Source organism: Daucus carota, chromosome 1, assembly GCF_001625215.2.
Source record: "Daucus carota subsp. sativus chromosome 1, DH1 v3.0, whole genome shotgun sequence".
NCBI lineage: Eukaryota > Viridiplantae > Streptophyta > Magnoliopsida > Apiales > Apiaceae > Daucus > Daucus carota.
Window position 1 is genome coordinate 33,707,095 of NC_030381.2, and position 26,636 is coordinate 33,733,730.

A 26,636-nucleotide genomic window follows, 5' to 3' on the forward strand; every position below is an offset into this window, starting at 1 on the left:
TAACTGATACATAGGTCCAAGAGGGTTACATAAACTGATACATAGGTCCAAGACGGTTACATAAACTAATACATAGGTCCAAGACCGTTACATAAATGTAACTCATACAGAACAATCTAGTATTGTGGAACATTCTAGTAGAGTAAAGAATGTATGAATGAAATTATTTATTTTTTTTAACTCATGTTTAGGTTTTTATATGGTAAAATAGATTTTTTTGGCACTCAACTTATAGTGTTTTTAGAAACTTACCAGCCAACTAATTTTTTTATTCTTTAAGTCACTAATGTTAGTTTTGGTTTTATTTTTAGCCACCAGCTTAGGTTTGGATGTGATTTACTAGCATTATGATAATTTTTTGTATCATACATAGTGATAGTATCTAATATTTTGATGATGTGTCGTATGTTATATCCTTATATATAGCAATAGTAATATAAAATGAGCCGATGAAAAATTAAAATCAGGAATAATAGTAATTAGATTCAATATATTATGATATTCAATATATTTATTTATTATATAGACTAATTTCAGGAAATATTGTATGATAAAGTAATTAACTACTTTTTTATATATCTTAACCATACACGTTTAAGCACTACCTAGTATTTAACAAGGCTACCAAAACTAATGTGTATCTTATTTATAAAATATTACACACACACACACACACACATATATATATATATATGTTTGTATAGTAAACGAATATCTTGTGTTAACAAAAAATTATAAATATATTATTATTTAAAAAACATAGATCTAAAAAGCCTCAGTGAACAAATTATATGATAAATTAATTCAAAAATATAAATCATTAACCTAATATAACATTACGGAGCCTTTTTATATCAATAAACATTATAGAATTTAAATGATTTTGTTATTTTTTTAATTATTCTCTTATTTTAATTGATATAATAGGATTAAAAGGTGAAACAGTGTCATTATAATTCATTTTATTAGTTGTTTATTTGCACCTAAAAATATGGAATATGACATTATTTTTGCACCTCCATTTTTTTACTAAAAGCATTAGACCTCTAAATTACTAAACAAAATTTGATTGTACATTATCAATCTAGTGTTTTACTAATATATAACTAGTTAAATGTTAAACAAATATTTATTAAATTACATAAAAAATTATATTATTACATCTCAAGTTTATAATTTTTATTGTGGTGATTGTATCAATTATTCATGTTCTTTCAATTCATAAATAAAAATTAACAAACTATACATACATTAATAAAAATTAATTTTGTAGACTAGATAAAATGTGAAGTGATAGTGAGGAAAGTTGATGACCAAGTTAGTTTGTACTATACAAACAGGCTACGGTGAGATCCATAAGCAGGGCAAAAATTATAAATGTGATTTCTATAATCAGGATACCATATCCTGATAAAAGGTGATTATTTGAAATATTTTGTATCATGCAATATATATGGTTCCTCTTTACTAAAACATTCTCACCGTAAATTTCATGTATGCACTATATGTTCTGACACCACACAGGTACAATTACCATCATATTTCCTAACTCTATGTTGCATAATTGACCTAACTCTATGTTGCATAATTGACCGCACAGTTTTTGATTTAGAAATCACTGTGACATAGTTAAAAACTCTTAATTTCTTTAGGACAATGAAAAAGACAAGTAACCTCAAGTATTGAAATAATTACAAAAGCATAACTACACTGTAATTCTAGAATTAGGCTTGTACAATTTAAAGAGTGGTTTCAATCTTTTTCATATATACTTCGTTAGTTATTAATAGTCCACAGTCAACACGGAATTTTGATCCCACATCAAAGACAATAGCATAAATATTGTCACTCAAGAGGTTTAATTAAACCCTCCCAGACTTTATCATAACTTTCTTGTGTGGTATATAAATCTATAGAATTCTACTCATATATCAGGAAAGCATTTTATATGAACACATGAAACAGACTCCACCAACATGGAACTCTTCTAACAAAGCAGGGTAAGTAACACTGACAAAATCTCTTTTGATGACATTGAAACAGAACCTGGAAAGCAATACAAGAATAGAAAGAGTTCTTAAGTTGGTTAAACTTTTGTTTAGTTATATATATATATAGGGTAGCACTCTATAGCATACCCTCTTATATGGACTTAGAGCATCCACAGCGGCACCGACCAATTTTTGGTTTTCTAGACCTCACTTACTGTCCACGTAAGAAAAAGTGGGACTGGGAAAAGAAACGGCCAAGCTACTACAATGTGAAGCCCATTTCACGCTTTTCAAAACATTTAATATTATGTGCAAGTCGTCTTTTTATGTAGATTACTAGACTCAGTTTGGATAGAATCTGGTAATATTAATTAATTTTATTTATGCAGTTTATTAATAAAATTATTTTAATTTTAATATCTAAAATAAAATATAAATTATAATAATTAAATTAAAGTGATTAAAATTTTAAAATATTATTGGAAAAAGGAACCGTAATAAAATGCACCAAATTATTCAAAAACATTAAATAAAAAACGTTACACAAGGAAATAATAAATTAAACATTACAATAAAAAAAATTCACGATTATTATGAAACTGAAAGATATGCTCAACCAAATCATTTTGTAGCTGACGATGTATCCGTTTATCCCGCATTTGCATACTATTTTGAATATATGTTTCATACGGGACAAAAGGTTCTTCACCTAGGTTGGGTTCCGGTAAGCCGTTTGTTGCAGCATCATAAGTTGGTAGTGGACCAAATTGAGTGGCATATGTGTGCCTCTCGTCTTCAACAATCATATTATGTATTATGATGCACGCTCTCATGATTCTCCCAAGATCTGCTCTGTCCCAAAAGCGTGCCGGACCACGTACAATTGCGAAACGGGACTGTAACACACCAAACGCTCGTTCAACGTCTTTTCGCTGACTTTCTTGATATTTTGAAAATAATTTTCTTTTCTCACTTTGTGGACGTGGTATTGTTTTAACAAATGTTGACCATTCAGGATATATTCCATCGGTCAAGTAATATCCCATATTATAATTGTTTCCATTGATAGTGAAATTTACCTCTGGAGCACGACCTTGTAGCACATCATCAAATACTGGTGATCGATCTAACACATTTATGTCATTATTAGACCCAGCAACTCCAATAAATGCATGCCAGATCCATAGATCAGATGATGCAACTCCTTTGTGACCACTCATGAACATCCCCTTCCATGCTTTTGGACAATTTTTCCATTGCCAGTGCATGCAATCAATACTTCCCATCATACCAGGAAAACCACGAGCCTCACCCATCTGTAATAGGCGTTGCATGTCATTTGAGTTCGGCTTTCGTAAGTATTCACCTTCAAATATCGTGATTACATTGGAGACGAATTTTTTCAAGCATTCAACTGCGGTACTTTCTCCAATACGGACGTAATCATCAACAGCGTCAGCAGATACACCGTATGACAACATACGCATTGCCGCAGTGCATTTTTGTAAAGGTGATAAACCTTTTCTTCCCGCTGCATCAAGCCTTTGTTGAAAGTATGGATCAAAATTTGTCACAGCATCCACAATATGCAGAAAGACATGTCTTCCCATACGGAATCTTCGTCGAAATATATTTTCTGGATAGACTGGATTAGGTGAAAAATAATCATTCACCAGACGTTGATGACCTGCTTCACGATCTCTGTAAATAAATTTTCGAGGCGTAGATGTTGAACTCTGACCATAAATTTTACGAAAGAGCTCGACTTGACGATTGTCTTCAGTGTCATTGCAAAACTCTTCAATGAATTCTTCAGTAAATTCTTTAGTGAAGCTTTCTGGTGTAGGTGTTTGATTCATGTTGATGTGTATTGAATGAATTGATGCATCTTGTTTATATAGAAAGAAAAACGAATATATTCTAACGGCTAGTTTACAAACAAATAAAAACAAATACTAGCTTCCAACGGCTAGTTTACAAACAAATACAAACAAATACTAACTTCCAACGGCTAGTTTACAAACAAATACAAACAAATACTAGCTTCCAACGGCTAGTTTACAAACAAATAAAAACAAAAAAGAAAAGACAACTCTAGTTTTTTGCCATAATTTTCTCAAGCATCTTTGCATGAGCCTTCCGCTGAGCGTCATTCATTTTCGTTGTATCCGCCATAATGACTTGTAAATCCATCTCAGATTGTTTCGCCTCAAGCTCCTTTAGCCGAATTTCATTTAATCTATCCATTATGTCCATTTTTCTTTCTTGATTAACTCGTAAAGCTTCCCATTCATCAACTTCTGCAGTTGAGGCCTTCCCCTTTCCTTTCCTTTTAGCAGCTTTTGTACCTTTAGGACGAACCGGTTCAACTTCATCAGATGTTGGTGTATCGTTATTTCCTTCTGATGAGTAAGCTCCAGAACTACTTAATTTAGTTCTTTTGGAACTTGCACTAGTTGGAGGAGTTCTCCACTTGGGATGTCTACGAAGCTCACGCCAATGAAGCTCAAAGTTAGACTTCTTCTTGTAATTAGTTAAATGATCTTGGTGAGCTTTCTCAATTATGTTGTCCATGTTTGAACCGCTCCCGATTTTTCGTTGAGCCTCATCATAACACGAACCAAATTTCTGAGCACCTTCGTTTATTCTTTGCCACCTTTTTTTCATTGCCACAACTCCTCTTTTAATGACACCGGGATTATCTTCTTCACAATATTGATGAATTCGTTCCCAAAATGCTTCGGCTTTTTGATCAGTACCGATAAGTGGATCAATTGATACATTCAACCATGCACTTATTAAGAGTTTATCTTCAACCCACCTCCATTGACCGGTAATTACTCGAAAATCTTCGGTTTCTTCGCAATCATCATTTAGATCAATAATGTTTTCGTGACCAAAAGCCGGCACTTGCGTTTCCGGAGAATTTTGGATATTGATTGGTGTTTGTTGGGTTTCAAATTGTGAATTTGAAAATGGAGGAAATGGAAATTGATAAGGAGAATTTTGAGGATATGAAAATGGAAATTGAGAATTCTGAGAATGTGAAAATTGATACTGAAAATTTGGATTTTGAGAATTAGTAAAATTTTGCGGATTTGGAAAATAGGGACTTGGATATGGAAATGGAAATTGAGGGTTTGGATTTTGAGAATTTGAATTTTGTTGATTTGAAGAGGGAAGATTATTTGGATTCATCTTTTTTTTTTTTGTAGGATTTTTTTTTGGTAGAAATAAAAAGTGTGAACATTAAGAGGAGTGAATTGAGTTTTTATACCAAAAAAATGTGACCGTTTTAAAATGTTTACGTTAAGATTATAACGTATATAAAACCAGCAGCGCAGAGAAACACAACAGCTTTATCAACTTTCTTAATTTAAAACATAAAAGTAATCAAGTGGGACGGGACCAAGTTGGAGGGCCTGCCCACTTTTTCTCTTTCTGCTCCAACGGTAGTGACCCTCACTTTTGCATGTACAGACCACTTCACGTGGCTCGAGGCACGAAATGGACCTCCGCTGTAGCTGCTCACATCATTATAAATATATTAATAATATATATTCTATTATATTTTTTATAAAATATAATTGCAAATTTTGATTATTAAACCGAAAACGAAGTTATACAATTTTTTTATTCCAAAGATCATCTAAAATTATGCAATATCTCAACATGATTCTATAACAGAATAATAATCATCCAGAATTATTCTGTTGTAGAATCATTTTCGAAAATATACTTTTTAAATCAAATTTTAAGTGTTAAATTACTTAAAATAGATTTATTTTATAGTATTCTATATTAGAATCACGTTTTATATGTATTCTATAACAGAATTTATAATAAAATTGATGATTTATAGTGTCGCACTATGTAACTCCATATAAGGTGTCTCTCTCTGAAATGTTGGCCTATATATATATATATATATATATATATATATATATATATATATAAAATCATGCACTCCTCATGTCATTTTCCTGTATGAGATTTTGGGAAGCCACTATGAAACCTTTTGGAACTAACTTGTTTTTGCTTAACAATTAATGCAACAATAATGGTACGAAATTGATTAAGTTTTTGTTAGATGTTTTATGTTTTATAACGGCACAAAAATATTTGTGCAATACATACTTAATATGTGTACAAAGAAACAAGCAACATCTGCTTTTATTTACATATTTGTAAAAGGATATATCTCCAATTTATTATGTTTTTCGTTGTTATTTAAAAACTAATCTTTTTGAGAATAATCACACACTGTTTAACAATCAATGGAGGAAAAATTATTACTTTTGAGAAATAAATTTAATGCAACAACAATAAAAAGAACACGACACCATTGCAAATAGATTAACAAATCGTACAAACTATCCTTCATTATATCACAGAAGATTCCATTCGTATTATCACAATTGCAAATATCTAATTGCACTTAAATGCAAGATAGTTTGGTGTACACCTTCAAATATAATAAGTATATCTATGCACTCAAATATACCAATACATAGGCGGTAAGCAAGACTTTCTACATAACCCTAATTAATAGCAACCTATCCAACTAGCAACTTATCATACAATGGCAACAAACAAACATGAAGAGCTAAAGAATTTAACAAGGGAACATGTGAGCAAAAGTTCAAAGTGAGAGTCATACGATTCTGGAGAGGATTTACGACATCATGTGAAAGTTCAGAAATTTCAATGACTTTCCTCTTAATAACAAGGTATAAGCTTTTACGAAGAGTTGTCATACAAAAACTTTATCCACCATTGTGAATGTAATATATGTCTCCTACGCATAATACTAGTATTCATACTTTCATTCCGGTTTTGTATGCTTATGACTATGAAAGAAAGCTCAAATTTGGCAACGTATGCATAATTAAAAATATTTCACTATGAAACCGTATAATATCACTGAAAAGTTTAGATCTTTACGCAATGATAAGAAACTAATCTTCTCTAAAGAGACAAAAATAAACTGGCTCAAACATCCAATAAAATTGATTCGATCTATACGACCATAGTGAGTTCAAAGAGTAGTTTATTTAGGAGGTTCGTGTACTCGCTATTGTGTCAATTCTTGTTTTATGTTGATAAAATTATTAAATTTATTTCATGTATTTCGTAGATGTTGTTGGAATAGTCAAATCGTGCTAATAGATAATGTCAAGAATAGGAATGGAAGAGATCAAGTCCACGCAAAGTTTATAATAACATATGGAAGGTCATAAGCTTTACTTATTATCTTAAATTATAATATAATAGTTCACTGTATTTGTTCATATGAAATTAGAAAATGTCATTTCATACCGCTCAAATGTGAATGTTACATTTTGGGATGCATTAGCAAAGTCTTTTGAGAAAGAAATGCTGGAGTATCTTGAACAACGGATCAACATCATCATCGCAAGCTGCACAATTGGATGGTGGAATGGCATGCTTTACAAAGTAACAAACAATACAATACATGCATGTATACACATACATTTGTATTCTCTATTTTTCTATCTTGCAGATAAAGTTAACTTATCAAACGTGGCAGCTACCAAAGTGTACTTCAATTATCATCATCAGAGTGTCATGTATTTGAGCAAAATGTATGTAGAAATATCCTATTTCATTTTACAACCTTTAAACAATTTATAATGGTTTATTTTCACATTTATACATCCACATGTTGATGGTACAGATTTCAATAAACATGCATTGGCTGCAACTACTAGGAAAAAAACAAATCCATAACCTGTTGAACAAGTTTTGAATTTGTGAGTGGAGTACATTAGGGGTGGCAATATTGGACCCGACCCAACAAACCGACATGAATTTGACCTGTAAAATACAAATTCGGGTTGGAGTTTTCCGGGTTCGGGTCGAATTCGGGTTGACCCAAAATCAACCCGAAAAAAAGGGTCATTTTCGGGTTAAATTCGGATTACACGATATTACCCGAAAATTAATATATAATACAAATATTATATATTTATATAAAATACATATATTTATATTATTTTTGTAATATTTAATTTAATAAAAAATTATTTAATTTAATATAAATTAATTTATTTGAATTAAAATGATATTTTTTTATTGCAAAACGCAACCCCCTGGATTTCCAAAAAAGCATTTATCGCCAATACTTTACATAATTGCACTTTGCACCCCGCTGGTTCGTTTGGCGCATCACTTTGCATTGGTATATTCACCCTCTAAACGATAATTTTTTTTACCCTCTAAACGATATTTTTTGAAAAAACTTAAAGAACGAAAGTTGTCGATAATGAAAAGATCCTTTTAAACCAATAAAATTCAAAATTGTTGTAATCTTTTTTTTAATTGTTTAATAAATTACAAAATTTGGAGATCTTGTAAAAATTCGTAATAAATTCAATTGATTTCGGATTTTGATGGTTTTTGATGATTCGGAAAACACTTTCAATTGCCCATAACTTTTGAAGTTTATTTCGAACCTGGAATTAATTAAAACCTACTTTAATTGAATTTTAAAATAAAAAATGAGTTGTAAACATTATTTCGAAAATATTTCGAAGCATAATATGAGAAAACAACATGCACGAAAGTTATAGGCAATTGAGAGAGTTTTCCGAATCCTCAAAAATCATCGAAATCCGAAATTAAATGAATTTATTACGAATTGTTACAAGATCTCCAATTTTTGTAATGTATTAAACAATTACAAAAAATATTTCAATAATTTTGAATTTTATTGTTTTAAAAGGATCTTTTCATTATTAACAACTTTCGTTCTTTAAGATTTTTCAAAAAATATCATTTAGAGGGTCAAAAAATTAAATAAAATCTGGATAAAATTAATTTTTTAAAATTTCCAAAACTACCCCTGAGACTTTTAACATTAACAGTCAAAATTAACGAAGGGGTGCAAAGTGATGCACCAAACGAACCAGCGTGGTGCAAAGTGCAATTATGTAAAGTATTGGTCATAAATGCTTTTTCGGAAATCCATGGGGTTGCGTTTTGCAATAAACTCTTTTTTTATTATTTAAGAAATATACTTTTTAGTAAATATTATCTTTCGGGTCGGGTTCGGGTTACCCGCGGGTAGTGCGGGTCGGTTTCAGGTTGGATATTCTGACCCATTAAAATTTTGGGTTGGGTAAAATTTTTGACCCGCGACTGTCAACCCAACCCGAAACCCGAAATTGTCGGCCCTACAGTACAGGTAAGCCAAAAGTTCATCATGAATTGTAACCCAACTACAAACTCATTTGTCTTTATTTTTTTAGAAAGAAGTCTTCATCCATGTGAAAATCGGATATGTTAAAGAAGTGAAAAACGGGTACTACTATGCATGCACGTCTAATTACTTCAATAAAGAAGAAGAAATATATATATGTTTACATCAAATGCAAAAGAAATGTGCTTTACCCAAATATCAAGTGAGCAATTTTATGTTTTTAAGTTGTACACAACTTTGGAATTCACCAAATTATCAACTAAGCTCAGATTTTGTGCTGGTTGAAGATTTATGTTGTTACATCTGATGGAAACTTGCTTAGGTTAGCCTTGACGACGTGGAAGTTAGAACAATCATTGGCAAAAGAGATGAACAAATTTTAGTGAGGTGTACAAATAAAACTGTTTATATTTACAGGAATAAAATCCAGTAATTTTGATTATTAAAAAGAGAGTTACATGTATGAGGAACAGAAACTCCCACCATAAATTGTAAACATGGGTAACAAGGATTATGCCATCAAACTTGAAATCAAGGAAGTTAATGTCATTCAAAAGTTCAAAATTTTTTAGGCTACAAACATCTGCAACAGATTCAAGTTGGAGCAAGAGGACATTGAGTATCAAAAATATGTTATGGAATATATGTTATCCATAGCTTTGTAGTAAGAAAAATACAAGATCATTTTTGTATTGTGAAAAAGCCCAGCAACGCGGGCAACAATACCAGCTTATATAAAGATGTGAATATCAAACTTTTATGTTGAAGAAAAAAAGTTTAAAATAAGTTAAGAAATTTTATTTTTTAAAAACATTATAATGCGTTATGAATCCTATATGCCTAATATAAAGTATTGAGGATGAGAGAAGGGCAATTATACCACCTATACAAAAAGATGAGAAGAGAAGGGAGAGGTCACGTAAAGCTCAGACTGGGCTGGGAAAAAAGCCCAGCAATGGTGGACATGGCAGACAAGAGATGATGGGAGTTTGCAGGTGACAACGAGGGGTGAGATGGTAAGGACGAGCTTAGGACAAGAAGACAATGAGATGAAAGTGAATATAGGAGAGAGATGATGGGAGTTTGCAGGTGACAACGAGAGGTGAGATGGTAAGGACGAGCTTAGGACGAGATGACATTGAGATGAAAGTGAATATAGGAGTGGGATGAAAGTAGGATGTATGGAGTATGGACCATATAAAAAAAGAGGTTTCTAGTTTTTAAGAATTAATTTATATGATCACCGGCCTATATTTCATATTTAGTTTAGTATACTTATTTCTAAAAAATATATAAACGTGTACGTATTCCTCGAAAATAATTTTTACAAAATAATAAATGTCAAATACTCTTACTATCAACATATCCCTAAGAGAAATAGGTACCGACGATTAACTGAAAGTTTTTACCCATCTTAGATATTAAATTGAAAATATCTACCGGTTCAAGACACCAAAGTGAAAGTTTTGAAAGTGCAAACACCAAACGCTGAAAACGTGAGAAGCTAAGACACTAAAATGCCTTTTTCCCGAAAGAAAACTAAGAATTTAAAGAATATACTGAATTACATATTTGTTGAAGTCTATATGTATATCATCTTAAAAATAAACCCACTCTGTCAAGAAAGCAGCTGGATATAGGGTCTTGGAGGCAGCCGCACAAATAGTCTTCGTCTTTAGGAAATGATGCCGGCAATGGATAGTCCGGAATTATACCCACCTTCAGGTAAGGGAATAATAAGGAAGTTCAGAAACACCTGATCAAACAAAACAACAAATTATTTGGAGTATGACAATACCTTGTTGATATCAGTGTGGGCAGGGGTCTCATAACGAGCAACTGTAACTGCCATGCCAGAACCATCTGATAGCTCAAACACTGATTGAATTTTCCTATAACAAAGAAAGATCAACCAAAGTTAGGATCTCCTAACACAAGTATTCATATAGAAGCATATGGGATTTTACCCTTTGCCAAATGTAGGCTCTCCTAATAAAACTGCTCGTTTATTGTCTTTCAGTGCACCAGCTAAGATTTCACTAGCACTAGCAGTGCCTTTGTTCACCTGTCAGGAACATTTAAAAATTATAATTTTGGTTATTCACCAAAAATTGATTATTCACTAAAGATTATATAAAAATCCAGTCTACTACCAAACCTCGAAAGAGACAGAAACCATCAACAAAGCAGGCTATAGGATATACACATATTATGGACTGGTTCATATACAACTCCGTAGTTTTTAAAGGGTGGGACAGATTAATAACTAAACTAACTGAAGTTATAAGGATCTCCCCAACTAAAGCCTCCTCTCAGCCATGATGCCTGCTCCCTCAACTCAACTTGCTCTAACATAAAAACCCATATAGTGTCTACTTGGTGTATAGGTTGACATACCAGCACAACTAGAGGTTCTGAAGCTGCTATAGCATTGCTTCCATCTGTGTCATATATATCTCGAACACCCCGGCTGTCACATATATACACAATCACTCCCTTGTCCAGCCTGAATTTCAGTCAGTAACTACTATCAGAAGTAAAAAATGCAAGACCATAAGCAAGTGGTGACAGACCTAGGATTCATTGTTTAAACAAACTTTCTCTGAATATAAAATGTATTTAAAATGAGTAAAAGCTTAATAGAAGTAAAAGTATGCATTATTGTATTTTCTTCTCTTCCTTTTTTCTTGGGTCATAATTGTATATTCACCAACCACTCTTGCCCTATCCCCAAAATTTTAAACTTTTTTTGTCAGGGCCCTATTCCCAAAATTTAAATATAAAAGAGTAAAAGTATGCATTATTGTATTTTCTTCTCTTCCTTTTTTCTTGGGTCATAATTGTATATTCACCATCTTCTCTACAAATTAATAATACAGCGTTATAATGAAATAGTACTTGTCAACCCATATCATCTACTCAACCAGACAATGGGCAAAAAAATGAGCGACAACAGGAAACAGAAGTCAGGGCCTCTATCCTCTTGGGTTTGGGCACGGAGTTTTTAAAAAAATACGGAGTATAAAGTAGTGTGAAAGAGGAAGAAAAGTGGGTGAAGTGGTGGGACCTATTAATATTTAATTGGTAGATTGTAAAAAGTAGATGAAAGTAGTAGGTGAAATTAGTTTTTATATTATAAAACTTACTATTTTTAGAAAGTTTTGAAATGTAAAGAATTGAGAGGGACATCCCAAAAAAGAAAGTGTAAAGAAATGGATGGGGACGGAAGGAGTATGTTAATATACACATGCATGCACACTGTCCTTCTGTTTGAGAGAACAGAACATAAATAATGAGGACCAATATTACAGCTGGAGCAGTGTCATGCATTACCTAAAAAAATGATACATGACTCCTATTGCTGTTAGTTTGAAGAGACATTACTGCAAGCTTCACTAACAAAGGAGTGTAAAAATGCCAACATCTATGATAATGAAAATTCAGATGGAATTTTTAAAAGATTATTTGCTAGTCCTATACTGTAATCACCACCTAAACCACTAAATTAGTCAGTCCAATAATATACCATCAGCTAACAGCAGTATTTACTGAATGGAAACAGAGTTAAAAATTTAAAACAGATCTGTGATGCACAGTTAAACCCATATGAAAGTTACCAGATCTCGGCAATTTTAATTCCTTCAGGAAATAGACCGCCACTGCATTAAAAAAAGTTTTCAGTAAGCAGGCAACAGAAAGTATGAACCTAAGCATGGTCAGAACATGTAACCTATTATCGCGAAGGTCCAAGACAAATGCACTGACATTATTTCTCCTCATATCGTCAATTGCTTCCCTAACTGCCCCTGTAATTAACATATAAAACGTATGCACTAATTGAATACCACAGTACATATAGCTTCCCCTGCAATGATTTTTCCCAATTCAATATCTTTTTTTTCCGAACTTGATTTTTATAATATCAAACATTAGATTACAACTTCTTGTTACAAATCTCGCAGAAGTGAAATGCATTTGAGAAATTTGAAATTAGCAAAGATAATATGTAAAAGTAACAATAATTGGGAACAAAGCCTGCCAAACCAAGTACATAAATAAACAAATAAGCAGCTCAAGAAGTAAGATGCAACTATAGCCATATACTGAAGCAAGGTCCCAAATTCAATATATAAAACAACATGCTTTGCTCATAAAGGAAATCAGCATAAACTTACTATAGCAGAGTTTCACAACATTAAAAGGACATGATTAATATTTGTCAAGTTATGCACCAAGACAAATGATGCCCCTTGATACAGAGGAACAAAAGACAGAAAGATATATTGCAAGGAAATAAGTCTCAACTAAAAATAGGTTCTGTTCTGACATAGAAGAATTATTTGAAAACCTTTTCCACTAAGAGTTAACCAACTTGTCTTTAAATTAACTCACTTTGACTCCTACTCTTGTGTTCGAACCAAAATGAGATTAAATACTTAGTGAACATAGTTTTTGAATAGGACCCCTTTTTAGTTGACCATCTAGGGTGATAGATCATCATCCACATCTTTCCCCATAGCCTCGGAAATCAGGAAAAGTATATTTTTAAAGTTAGAGCCTACTGAGTCACAATGTAATCAGTTGTGCATGGTAGAACATGATTTCTCAAGTACTACCCATAAATATTCATATATTTAAAATAAATACAGCTCTATTACATTGATACCTAATATGTTGTTGTATCATACCCGATGCATTTTCATTAAATGAAGATAGTTTGATATATCCAATCCTTGAAGCATCTTTCCCTGCACCAGATGTCTCACAAATCCTTGACTTCACAGGATTTAGCGAAACCTTCTCACGCCTTAAATATGACAGTAAATTTTTCCAATGTAACATGTCAGGTTAAAAGATAGATGGGAAATGAGTACACATGCATATAAGTCATATGTAGAAAATTTTGAAAGTCAAATGACACCTTAACGGAAAAAAAAGTGTAAGAACTATAAGTACAACATACAGAGGTAAAGTGGATAATCTTAAATGTTTAAAGAATGAAAATACGGAATCTTAAAGTTCATACAGGAAATGCAAAACAGTTCTTGCCCTAGAATTACAAAATTACGAAGGTTACCATACCTCAATGATAGATGCCTCACCGTGGGTCCACTACTGATTTTTAGTTCTACTGCACTCCCATCAGTGCCCCTGCATTATATTTTCAAGCATTCAGACATCTATACTCTTTATTAATAAGCGAAATTTGATAAATACCAGAAGTACCAAATACCAAAATACCAAAATTTTGGTTATCATCAAATAATTTTTTTTTTTTTAATAATAGTTATATTATACTACTACAAAAAGACTTCCATATTTGTTAGGATTTTGTAATGTAATGATTATCCCACCAACAAAATTACATCGTCAACAAGACTAATCGTTTTAATTATTTAAACTTAAACTATTTAATTTATGAAACAACTCTCTAAAATTCCTATCATGTTTCAAAATTCAAATAAATACAAAGATTGCGATAAAGATGAAGAAAATGGTGGTAACACTGTTATGATAAACACAAACCCCACGAGAAAGAAGTCACTGCCACTATTACTATTATAACAATTTTCCATGTTGCATCATATAGTAAAAGGACCGAAACACAAGATATCGCCCCAAAAAAATGATGACAAATTAGTTTTGAGTTAAAGTTATTTAACTTCAAAGCTACGTGTTAGACTTTTATATTAATTTATCAAACAACTATTGAACAAATACCACTACTAGACCTACAAGAACTCCAACTAAAATGATAGTTACACGTAACATTTACCCGTAACATTTACCTATTGGCTATTACCAGTGTTCTAAAACTCACTAGGCGCCCAGGGCGGTCGGGGTGCCTTTGAGAGACTAATCGCTAAATCAGGGATTAATCAGAAGTCTTAATCGGATGTATTTAAATTTTATTTTTAAATATTATTTAATTTTAATTTTAAAAATATATTTTATCTAAGTAAATATAATAATACTCTCATTTTAGTACAAATATAATAGGTAAATAGCTCATTTCGTATATTGGCTTCATTTTTATGAAACAATTATTATTTTTTACAATTTTACCCTTAATTTGACCTTTTTTAAGTTTTTGACCGATTAATCCCGATTTTGACCGCCTAATTTCCGACAAATTTTGACCTCCTAGACCAATTTTGACACCCCGGACCGTTTTTTGGCCGATTTTCTGAAAAACCGCCTGATTTTCCGCCTAGCCCCGACTCGGGGTGTTTCGCCTCCGCCTAGCGCCTAGGCGGCCGCCTAGACCGATTTTTAGAACACTGCCTATACAGGTCTAAAACAACTATGAATTTTAAATTTTATTAGAGTTTAAAGACCCTGCAAGACAATTTATATTGTTAATGATGAACAAAATCATAAAACATAAAGTTTACTAAAATAAAACATATCATTCTGAAATAAATTAATATCATGACATGTACTTGAGAATAAATATTTTAGTAAAAATCAAAATTTAAAATAGGATAAAATGTTAGTAGATAGAAAGTTTTATATTTAAAAATAATAATTTAAATAAGTATATTGAAAAGATGATGATGTAATCAGTAATCACATAAAAAGGCATTATATTTCTAATAAATAATAAATTTAAACTCGTGCTTAGCACGGGCCATAAGCTAGTACAATAAAGTTGGAGTCACTCTTAACATGGTGCTTACAAAGGGAAGAACACTGATAAAACAGTACCTCCAATTTGATAAGGAAAAGTGTACCCCTTTCATTGAACAAATTATCATGCATGTCTCATACTCTCATTTCTCACATTGGAAGTACAAGGCAAAAATGATTAATACCTCTATAATATTCTACCCAGAATCTTTGTGTAAAAAAAGGAAAAGTGTAAGCGTGGTGCATGTAGTGGATAACACTGGTGGGAATCTAAGGTAATCAGCTTTTTGGTCCAGCATGTTAAATATACTCGGCCAACTGAGAACTCATTAGATACTGATGAGTGTGAAGAGTGAGAACTGTCCGCATGGTGTCCTCGTCTAGCTTCATTTGACCTATTAAATTCTTTAAAGTTTAGACAGCATTGCCTTACCCTTTTACTTTCTAAAGCCACTTCCGGTTTATCACTTGCCTTTTTGTTTTCAAGAGTGCCCTAGTCAATATAGACTTATATTCGGTTCAGCTAGTTCAAAAAAATTATTGCACAGGAAGTCTCTTTTTTTTGCTGAAAAGCATATGCAGTGTTTACCAAGGAGAAACTGCATTTCATTATTTACACATGTTATAATCGATATATTATAATCTAAAAGTGGATGGCATGATATTTGATTAGAAGATTATTTACTGCAAACGCTCTGCTGCATCATAGATGTCCATGGTCTCCGTACTTGTACTGTCAATTGCCATAATTATATCCCCTGATAAAACTCCAGCCCTATTTGCAGGACCCCCTGGAGCAGAAGAAATAACCACCAATCCAGGAGGAGAACTATCATTTTTTGTTGGATAACCAATTGAAAGTCCTACTCCTGTCAGAGCACCTTTCGTCCCAGACTGCCTTCAATTGAAGATAAATAAATTTAGCAAAAGTACGCAAAGCAACTTTTACTTTAGTAAAGAAAAAACTAATAATGATAAGGCTACATTATATACAGGTCAGAGGCTTAAAAACAGATTATTAGATGGCATGCTGTTGGATCAGAAGTCAGAACTGATAGCCCCATTTGGCTCAGCTTTAAGAAAGTCACTTGTCACTTAATAGTTATCGTCATAACTTATAAGGGTAAAAAACGCATGTGGTGCCCTTAATATAAATTTATATACAGGTTAATTATCTAATTGGGCACTCACTTCACACCAATATATCATCCAGGGCACTCTCAAATTTTTAGTCTCATTTGAAATGCTATTTTCAAGAATTGTATCAGTCTTAAAAGTAAAAAGTTAAATTCAAAAACAAATCGACAGTTTGAGAAGTGTTACTCATGGGGATTTAACACAGTGGGCTATAGAGATTATGTAGGTACGATTAATTGAATTCATGCCTCCAAAAAATGGTTATATATTGATTATCAGGGTTTTTCATAACCATCTCTTCCACCATCAATTTTACCCATTTTTTGGACTCGGAAATTCAATTAATTGTATCTACATAATCTCTATAGCCTACTTTATTAAAGCCCAATGCGTAACACTTCTTAAACTGTCGATTTGTTTTCGGATTTAACGTTTTATTTTTAAGACTGATACAATTTCTGAAAACGGTGTTTCAAATGAGACCGAAAATTCGAGAGTGTCCCAGATGATATATTGGTGTGAAATGAGTGCCCAATTAGATAATTAACCCATTTATATACAGTCAAATTAAAATCTAATAAGCCACAAAATAAGTATGCCTCATTCCTATAGTTCAAAATATAGTTCAAAATTCAACTTAAAAGTCAGCTTTAAGTCACAAGTCAAGATTTAATGAACGGACAAACATGATAAAGGAACCTATTTAATGGCAAAAAGAAAAGGTTTCTTACCCGAAGACTTTTAAATTTTTCAGGCTCCAAGAACCGCGTGAATGGGTCATCCAGCGTACCAAGCATCTTCCTTATAGCCACATCTAAAACATAACATACAAGATTTTAAAGAGCTGACATAAACAACAAAAATATCTTTAGAGAAGAGATGGATGCATGTGGTGTATGTTTGCAATTTCATAGTTGCATTTAACTACAAGGATTCAATTTTCATTACTTAAAGATTACTTCGTATTCACCTCATTGTGGCACATATTGGTATTACACTATAAGCAACTCACATATGCATAACGAGTGTCTGACTTCCCTAAACAACTAATTAAATAAATGAAGAAGTTAAAATAAAATCTCAAAGAATAACAATTGCATACATGTCTCTTCACGGTTGTTCATCGGTTCATTGCGAAGTGCATTCTCTCGGTACCTAAACCAACTTTGACCATTGAACGTTTTGTCAACATATGCACGGTCAATCGTCCTCCAAGCCTCCAAAAATAGAAGATTCTCTTCCGTAAGAGCCCCTACACAAACCACAATGGACAGTCATACCAAATACATGTTGCTATCTCCTTCCTCTTCTTTTCCAACCTCATATAGGGAAAACTTACATGACGGAGACTTGGAAACAGGCACAGCAACAGCCATGAACAGCATGACTCCAACAACAAACTGAAGAACAATCACCGGAAACCTCTCTCGAAAACTAACCAAACTTTTCACACTTCTCCTCACACGCGCACTAAATTTCCCCGAATTCCGAAAATAAATACCATGTAAACCTAAATGCGAACTCCTATCCCTCCTCACTGACTGGATAACAAATCTTTGTTGTCTCACAGAGGCATTTAATCGAACACATGATAAACAATTCCAAATTTTAATCTCTACAGAGCTAACAACAAAAGAATTCGAGTGCACCTGCAAATGAGTTGAATCAAACAAATCATGGCTGCAATTAAATGATTAAGTGATCGCAAGTCAAATTAACTTGTATGATGTTTTATTTAACGAGCTTGAGATGGTGAAAGAGAGAGTACCTTGTAGGAGAAGTTAGGGTTTGACGAAAGCAGTAGAGATGAATTACCAGGGCGAACAGAGCATCCAAGTAGCACCATTGATTTTGCTGATGCTGCTACTTTTTCATTTCTGTTGCTTTCCTTATCGTTATGTAGTGGAGTACGCTTATTTAATCATGTAGACTTTTTCTTTTTTTCCCTCGGTGCCGCCGTACATATTTTGATTGGATTTTATCGAACCCGAATATTTTGGGTTCGGTTTTGGATTTAATCTTCAAACTCGAACGTTGGGTTCGAGTTTACGACATACCGTTTCGAACCCGAACCAAAAATCAGAAATTCGTTTTAAACTGAACCCGAAACAGGTGTATATAATGTACATAAATTGATTATATATCTAACAGAGTAACCATGAGTAATTTAATTCAAAATGACCAATTTACACTTTGCTAATTATAAAATACTTATATACACAAATGATCAAATAGAAACTAAAATTAAAATAAAAATTAGAAATTTTCTATATACACTACAAAATCCCCTGATTTGTTAACAAATCCCCTTTCATCTCTACGCTGCTCCATCACCCATGATCATCAACCCCTCTCTATAAAATTCGATTCCCCCCCCCCTTCTTTTTGTACAATTTTATTCAGATTTGTGATGTAGATGTGGCGATTAAGGTGTCGTGGCGGTGATTGTGATGGTGTTGATGCTGTGGGGATATGATGGTGGCGGCAGATGCAAGTGTAGGTGATGATAGTGTAAGGGTCTCTCCTTTATACAGATATGTGTTTTTATGGTGTCGGTGGCGGTGGTTACGATAGTGGTGGTTAGGGGTGCCCATGGGTTACCAAAACCCGCCCAAACCGATCTAACTGACCCAACCCGAAACTAAACCAACCCGAAAATATCTAAATCGAATTTTGATTGGGTTGAAAATTATTAAAACCGATTTAAATGGGTTGGGTTAGGGTTTTGCCTATAACCCGCCCCTTCTGACCCGACCGGCATATTTTATTAAATTTTCACATATTTTATTTGTTTTTACCGAAACAATTTTAGGTGTCGTTGTATCTAAACTAACATTATATCACATATTACTTAAATTCATAATAAGTGCGTGAAACAATTTCTAGTTTGAACGAATCATGAGTTCTGCTTAATAAGAATTAAGCTATTGGCAAACAAACTCGATAGTGAGCTCCTTGTCTCGAAAAAATTGTGAAATTACAAAACTAAGTGATCTTACGTCACGCTCATTTTCTAGTAACCTATTCTAGCCGACCCAAACCGACCCAAACCAAAATAAATTTTAATAGACCCAACTCGATGAAATTTAAACCGAGCTTTAGTTGGGTTAAAAATTAAAAAAACCGAACTAAATGGGTTAGGTTAGGGTTTAATATATAAGCCCCCAACCCGATCCGCGGACACCCTTAGTGGTGGTACTGAGGCGATAAGATTGTGATAGCATGTGTGAGGTTGCGGGTAATGAAGATGATATATACAATGATATAGTGATTTTTTTAGTGATTGGTACCATGTAAATTGGTGATTTTTGCAGCACACATTAGTGATGTTGTAATATGAATTGGTGATTTGTGGCTGAATCTAGGAATTATAAGTAATGTTTGAAGGCGGTGATTTTTATACGAGATGTATTGATAGCCATCGGTACTGACGAGAATTAATGATGATAATCATTCAGTAACTAGATGTGGAGATGTGTTGATCAGATCCATTTACATATGTATATATTCAATTAAAAAAACTGAATTGGGTAAGTTCTTATGCCGAAGAGATATTCGATGTGTTTACTCTAGAATGTGAGACAAAAAAAATAGGGAATCATAGCGGTGGGGAACAAGTAGATGTTGAAGATCATGATTATGCACTTTTTGTGGATGCTTCAATATCCACATCCTCTCACAAGGTAGGACTGGGAGCTGTCATTTTTACACCAAACAATAGGATCCAGGCAAGGCTATCAAAACCTTTAGAGGGTACACTCTCAGTATTACATGCGGAAGCTTTAGCACTCTTAGTTGGATTACAATGGGTACACAATATTGGGTTGATGATAAAAAGGATCTCAACAGACTCTCTGTCTTTGGTTCAAGCATTGGATAACGACACCGAGTACTATAGTGAACTTGGAATCTTCCTTGCAGATATTAGAATGTTACTGTTAAACTATCCAGGTGTGTCTATCACTCATATCAGTCGAAAGCACAACTTTGCAGCACACAACTTGGCGAAACACGCGCTTCAATTGGAAAATGAAGCTTCATGGATAGAGGACATTGACTAAATTGAAAGCAATCAGACCTTGTGGCTGATGTCTATTAAAGGACCTTGTTGAGATAATCTTAAGAAATAGCTATTTACGTTTAATAACCAAATAATCATGCATATTTCTTGTTGGTGTGATTACATGAACGGATATGCCTAATAATTAATTAGCTTTAAATAAATAGTTTAATCCTTTTTTAATTTTATAAGTTCTTAAGTCAGATTATGTGTGCCCTCCAGTAAGGCAGTAACATGTTCGTTTAAGCTCAACTTTGTAGTGTAAAGGTACATTACTTTTATATAATTTTGACTTTTCTTGCTGAGTTGATAACATTGTTAAGATACTATGTTGCAGTTTAAATACATATTGGTACTCTCTTCTAACAAGTTCATGTATTTGTTTTGAAGAATAGAACCTATGATTGACACTTCACTAGGACTTTCAAGTGTTTATAGTAAGATAGCACATTACTAGAAATTTTATCTCTTTCCAGTTCTATAAAAAGCCAATCATGCTCATTTTTAAACCATGAGACAATAAGTGTTATATAGACTGTAGGACATCTGAATCTATTTTGTTCATGTTGCTTTTGTGCATGAACTTATATAAATTCGATCACCGGTAGATATTGCATCATGGTGGTGTAGTGTTTCATATCCTGCTATCTTGAAAAATTTAAAGCTATAATATTTAATATATATCTCTTTATATCAGTTGAAGCAACAAGTGTTTGTGACTCAATGACCTTAAATATGTAATTTGTTATAAGCCTGCAGATGTGCTGGCTGTTTGTTTGTCATGTTGCAAAAACATGAACTGGCACTATTTCGAGCGTTACTGGACTGTAAATTGGCACTAAGCATTAAAATATTATTCGCCTAATTGACTGATTGCTTTTAATCTTTCTATTTCTGCCAAATGACTCGCATCTTTGTAGTGTACCTAAATTCTGTCCCCAGTCTTACTATAGTTAGTAATTATTAGACAGTCGGGTGATGACAGGGCTGTTAAGGGGTTTTCTAAACTTTGAAGGAGAAGAGGAGCTAGTTTACTTGATTTACATGAGTAAACAATGACATTGTAAATTCTATCTGTTACGGAAAACTATTGTATGCGGATACTATGTAGGTTGTGATGAGGAGTTTTATTCATTTATTCTCGGTTAAGTCTAGTGTTGTGTAGCCTTAGTATTTTCCTACCAGTGTCTTAGAACAAAGTATTGAAGTTATATACTAATATTAAAAAATAGCAATCAAGATGCAGAACTAAGGTGATGTTTGTTTTAACTAGATTTCTTTAGGTAGCTAAATATGTCAGAATTTGTTTTGCCAGAACTTCTCTTTGTACTCTGTGCTAACTTTAATGTCAAATTATGTAGCTAAAAGTTTTATACAAGGTAGTTTTCTGATTATCTAATTTAATCGCAGAAGGAGATCAATGAGGGAGATACTCTGTTGGGATCTCTGGGGATTCATAGGATCTTATATGTCCATAAAACACTGGTTTCTTACTATGTATTATGTTTCAATAAGTTTGTGCAGTAGCACAGGGACTCGATTATTATGTTAAGTTCAAAGTCATGTTCTATTTTTAAATTTTAAGGTGCTGGTATTATAGATTTGGAATTGCTGGATAAGGATATTTCTTGTCATTTGCAGTTTGTTTATCTTATGGTTGGATTTTATTAGAGTAATAAACAATGGTGAAGATTTTATTAGTCTTATTGATTCACTCGCTCTATTGATGGAGTTTCTTCAGACTCCAGCTATTCTCTCCTTCTGCTAGCAAACAATACTAGCGACTCAATAAACCAATCTTTGAGTCTCGGAACAAATTACCAATTGGATACTTAAGATTCATCTGTGGTTCAAACAGCAGTGATTTAGGAGTAAGCAACTCCTGTTACTGCAACTCCAAGTGAGCGTCATTTAGGAGTAAGCAAAACAGAGGAGGGGAAACCTTATCATATGGAAAGTCGTGCGGCTACTTCTCAAGAGAACCAACTGGTTACTGAACTACAGTTCAAGTCATCGTCGAAGCAGATGTTTCATGCAAGCAACCTGAGGCTTTTCCAAGACTATCCCGAAATGCAGGAAGACAAAGCACCCCGTCAAGCAGAAAAATAAGGTGGAATATCGTTCCAACAGTCTTTAGATTTGCCATGTATAGATCCAAAAGTCTGTTATATTATTCAATCTTATTAGTTATAAAAGTCTGCTAAATTATCATTCAATTAAATTTATTAAGTTCTTGTCTAACCGAAGGGTTTCCTTTGGTTAGATTTTCTTTTGTAGTTTTATTGATACTTCTACTTTATTTTATTTTTTCTTTAATTTTGAGAGATCATTTCTTTTGTTTTGTTTTTAATAGACTTACTATCTTGTTTGCATTTAATATATATATATATATATATATATATATATATATATATATATATATATATATATATATATATATATATATATGATTCTCTTGTATATTGATTTATGTTTTGTTTGATTTATTTTTTTCAGGTTATGTCGGAAGCGAGCAGTTCGTGCCTTCTTCTACGGGTTTTCTTTTCTCATTCATTTAAGCTTTATTGTCTAAGCGTCCGGAGTTATGCTTGCATGACTTTCGGTTAGATGATAAACTTTCTTGAAAGAAAGAATTCCCGGATGCGGTTTATTGTATCTCGATACAATTCATCTACGTATATGTAGACCTTACAAAAAAAAAAAAAAAAAAAAAAACTGAATTATCCTCTAAATATAATTGTTATAATCACTTGTTTCTAGTTTCTATTTTAAGTGGGTTTCTAGTGGAGTAAGAGGTTATTATTGACTTTTAACACTAACGTATTTATTAGACATTAATGTCTAATCATTAATATACATTAATTATTTTATAATTAAAACTCTAATACTCTCTCCGTCCCTTTTTAGTTGTCACATTTGGTTTTGTGCCAGTCAAATTGACCAAAATTTGACTGAAATTTATTAATATATAATCAATTGACAAATTAAAGAATAATATGTTACCGGAAATAACTTTTAATCTACTTTAAGTTGTAATTTTCAGTTTTTTAAAATAATGAAAGAGTGATTTATAATCTTTGGTCAAAACTTAGTCAATTTGACTAACAAAAATGAAAATGTGACGACTAAAAAGGGGCGGAGGGAGTACATATGTATATTTATTATATGCAAAAATAGAAAATGACATGTTAATTGAAAAGGGTTAATTATCTAGTTGGTCACTGAAGTGGGCTTAATATATCAAATTGGTCACTGAACTCAAAACGGTATCAAGATGGTCACTGAAGTTGCCATAAATATCAAACAAATAACTAGAAATATAAGTTCAAGCAGTAAAATATTATTTATAAAATTTTATACATTATTTTTGAATGTTACCAAAACCAAGTAAAAGGTTACGAATTCTAATATTTATGATAATATATTTAGATTTTATCAAGTTTATTTATTATTTATTTTTAATTAAAACAAAGAAAATAACTATATAATAAAATATAAATAATAAATAAACTTGATAAAATATAAATATATTATTTTAAATACTAGAAGTCATAACCTTTTAGTTGGTTGTGTTAACATTTAAAAATAATGTGTAAAACTTTATAAATAATATTTTTACTACTTGAACTCATATTTCAAGGTACTTGTTTGATATTTATGGTGACTTTTGTGACCATTTTGATACCGTTTTGAGTTTAGTGACCTACTTGATACATTAAGTCCACCAACTTGATAATTAACCCTAATTGAAAATGACAAATTTCTACGTGAATATATTGAAGGACCCAAATGGAGGACAACAACGAAGACAACTTACAGGGCCGTTCCATACCATATGAGGGCCTAGGGGCGAAAATAAAATTTTGGGCCCTCCGACAAAAATTCTTATAAAAGGGAATTCAGAATTAACTAAATATGTTAATAGATAAATTATACTCCTACTAATGAAATTAACGTAAGAAACCTGCATACTAGCCTTTCAATTTTTGAATCTTGAGAAGTGGATTAGCCGATGATGTCCTCAGAAACAATATAGTACAGAATAACACACAAACTCGTGAGTAGTTGGACAAAACCTATAATAAACCTTAATATATACTATAAACGGTTAAAATTTGGGCCCTCTAAAAAGCATGGGCCCTGGGCGGTCGCCCTGCTCGCCCTCCCTCTAGACCGGGCCTGACAACTTAGCGGATATTTATAACCGAACTAAGAAAACGATGAACATATCATCACATTGGTCAAACTTGGGGAGAAGAGAATGAGAAAAAAACAGAGACTTTTCTGTTACTCCACGTAAATTAAGGAACATAACTATGATTCAATCTCATGTAACTAACCCCCCTCACAAGTCACCACATGTATTTGTACATACCAAACTCAAATTGCACTGCAAATTGTTGAGCCATTAAAATGGAGGCTCTTTTCTCTCAATTTCCAACTGTCGATCCTCAGATCTGAGCTTTGTATATATAGCCTTCTCGTGCGTGTTTTGTCTGTGATCTCTTCTGCATCTCTTTTGCATCTACTAATAATTAGCATTATTTGCCTACCACCTAATATGTCATAGAGTCTAAAAATACAACTGGTATGCTTAATGAAATGGAAAGGATTAATTTAGAAAATTGTACACTATTGACCCCATAATAATTACAAAATAAGGTAATCTGTATATATAATGCATAAAATTATTTACAATATCTAACACTTACATCATCTTTTTTTTTTAATTTCAAGTGGTTTCATGTCATCCTTCCATAATATCGATCGAATTTACATGAAAATCAAAGTGAACTCACAAAAGAAATATAATAAAATAATTTTACACATATTTATGATACTCTTTTTAGAATTGAAGCCATTCATAAAATTACTTTATAGTATTAATATAAGGGGGTATGATTTTTCTGTTTTTAATATTATTTGTTTACTAGATTCTTTCAAGTTATAAATATATTAAATAATAAAAAATAATGACATCAATTATGCATTCTCTTTGGAGACTATATATTTAAAAATATTTAATTATAGTATTTTTCGTATATTTTACCATTCCAAATAGTAAAAAGTATTAAAATAATATTTTTATTTATTAGAATTAATAACAAAAATTTTGAAATATGTTTTTATCAATAGTTCTATGTATATTATCCTTGTTTGTCCTCATTCAATCTTTACAAAATGTCAAGAGAGATACAAAATATTATGGACAAAATAAATTCAAATTAGGCTATAATCTTCATACATCGAGGCTGGACTCACAGCTAAATCAAATCTCAATAATTTTTTTTATAATAAACACTAGGACGCGGTCCTAGCAGCTGCATCCAAGCTTTATATGTATCATGTTCATGGGCCTACAACCAATCTTGATATATATATATATATATATATATATATATATATATATATATATATATATATATATATATATATATATATATATATGTATATTATCCTCGTAAGTCCCCAACGAATCTTTATATATATTATCCTCAACAGCCCAAATAATTTCTTCAAGAAATATGAAAGAGGAAGCGATGAGTTCAAGGAATTCTAGATCAGGGAACAGGTACTTAAATTTGTACATAGCATT

General features: G+C 32.3%; 3 protein-coding genes across 3 annotated transcripts; all 3 read right to left on the reverse strand.

Moving 5' to 3' along the window:
• Window positions 1–2,557: 2,557 nt before the first annotated feature.
• LOC108221402 (uncharacterized) lies at window positions 2,558–3,850 on the reverse strand. The gene has a single exon (XM_017395284.2). The coding sequence runs from the start codon at window positions 3,848–3,850 to the stop codon at window positions 2,558–2,560; it is 1,293 nt and encodes a 430-aa protein (XP_017250773.2).
• A 235-nt stretch (window positions 3,851–4,085) lies between these two features.
• Window positions 4,086–5,189, reverse strand: LOC108221416 (glutathione S-transferase T3-like). The gene has a single exon (XM_017395296.1). The coding sequence runs from the start codon at window positions 5,187–5,189 to the stop codon at window positions 4,086–4,088; it is 1,104 nt and encodes a 367-aa protein (XP_017250785.1).
• Window positions 5,190–10,604: 5,415 nt separating this feature from the next.
• Window positions 10,605–18,969, reverse strand: LOC108204704 (carboxyl-terminal-processing peptidase 2, chloroplastic). The gene is made up of 13 exons (XM_017374268.2): window positions 18,749–18,969; window positions 18,320–18,629; window positions 18,083–18,232; window positions 17,712–17,794; window positions 16,529–16,737; window positions 14,296–14,364; window positions 13,902–14,020; window positions 12,944–13,019; window positions 12,831–12,872; window positions 11,611–11,719; window positions 11,181–11,278; window positions 11,012–11,105; window positions 10,605–10,932 (listed from the first exon to the last, which is right to left on the reverse strand). The coding sequence occupies exons 1-13, from the start codon at window positions 18,824–18,826 to the stop codon at window positions 10,807–10,809; spliced, it is 1,563 nt and encodes a 520-aa protein (XP_017229757.1). The 5' UTR covers window positions 18,827–18,969; the 3' UTR covers window positions 10,605–10,806.
• Window positions 18,970–26,636: the final 7,667 nt, after the last annotated feature.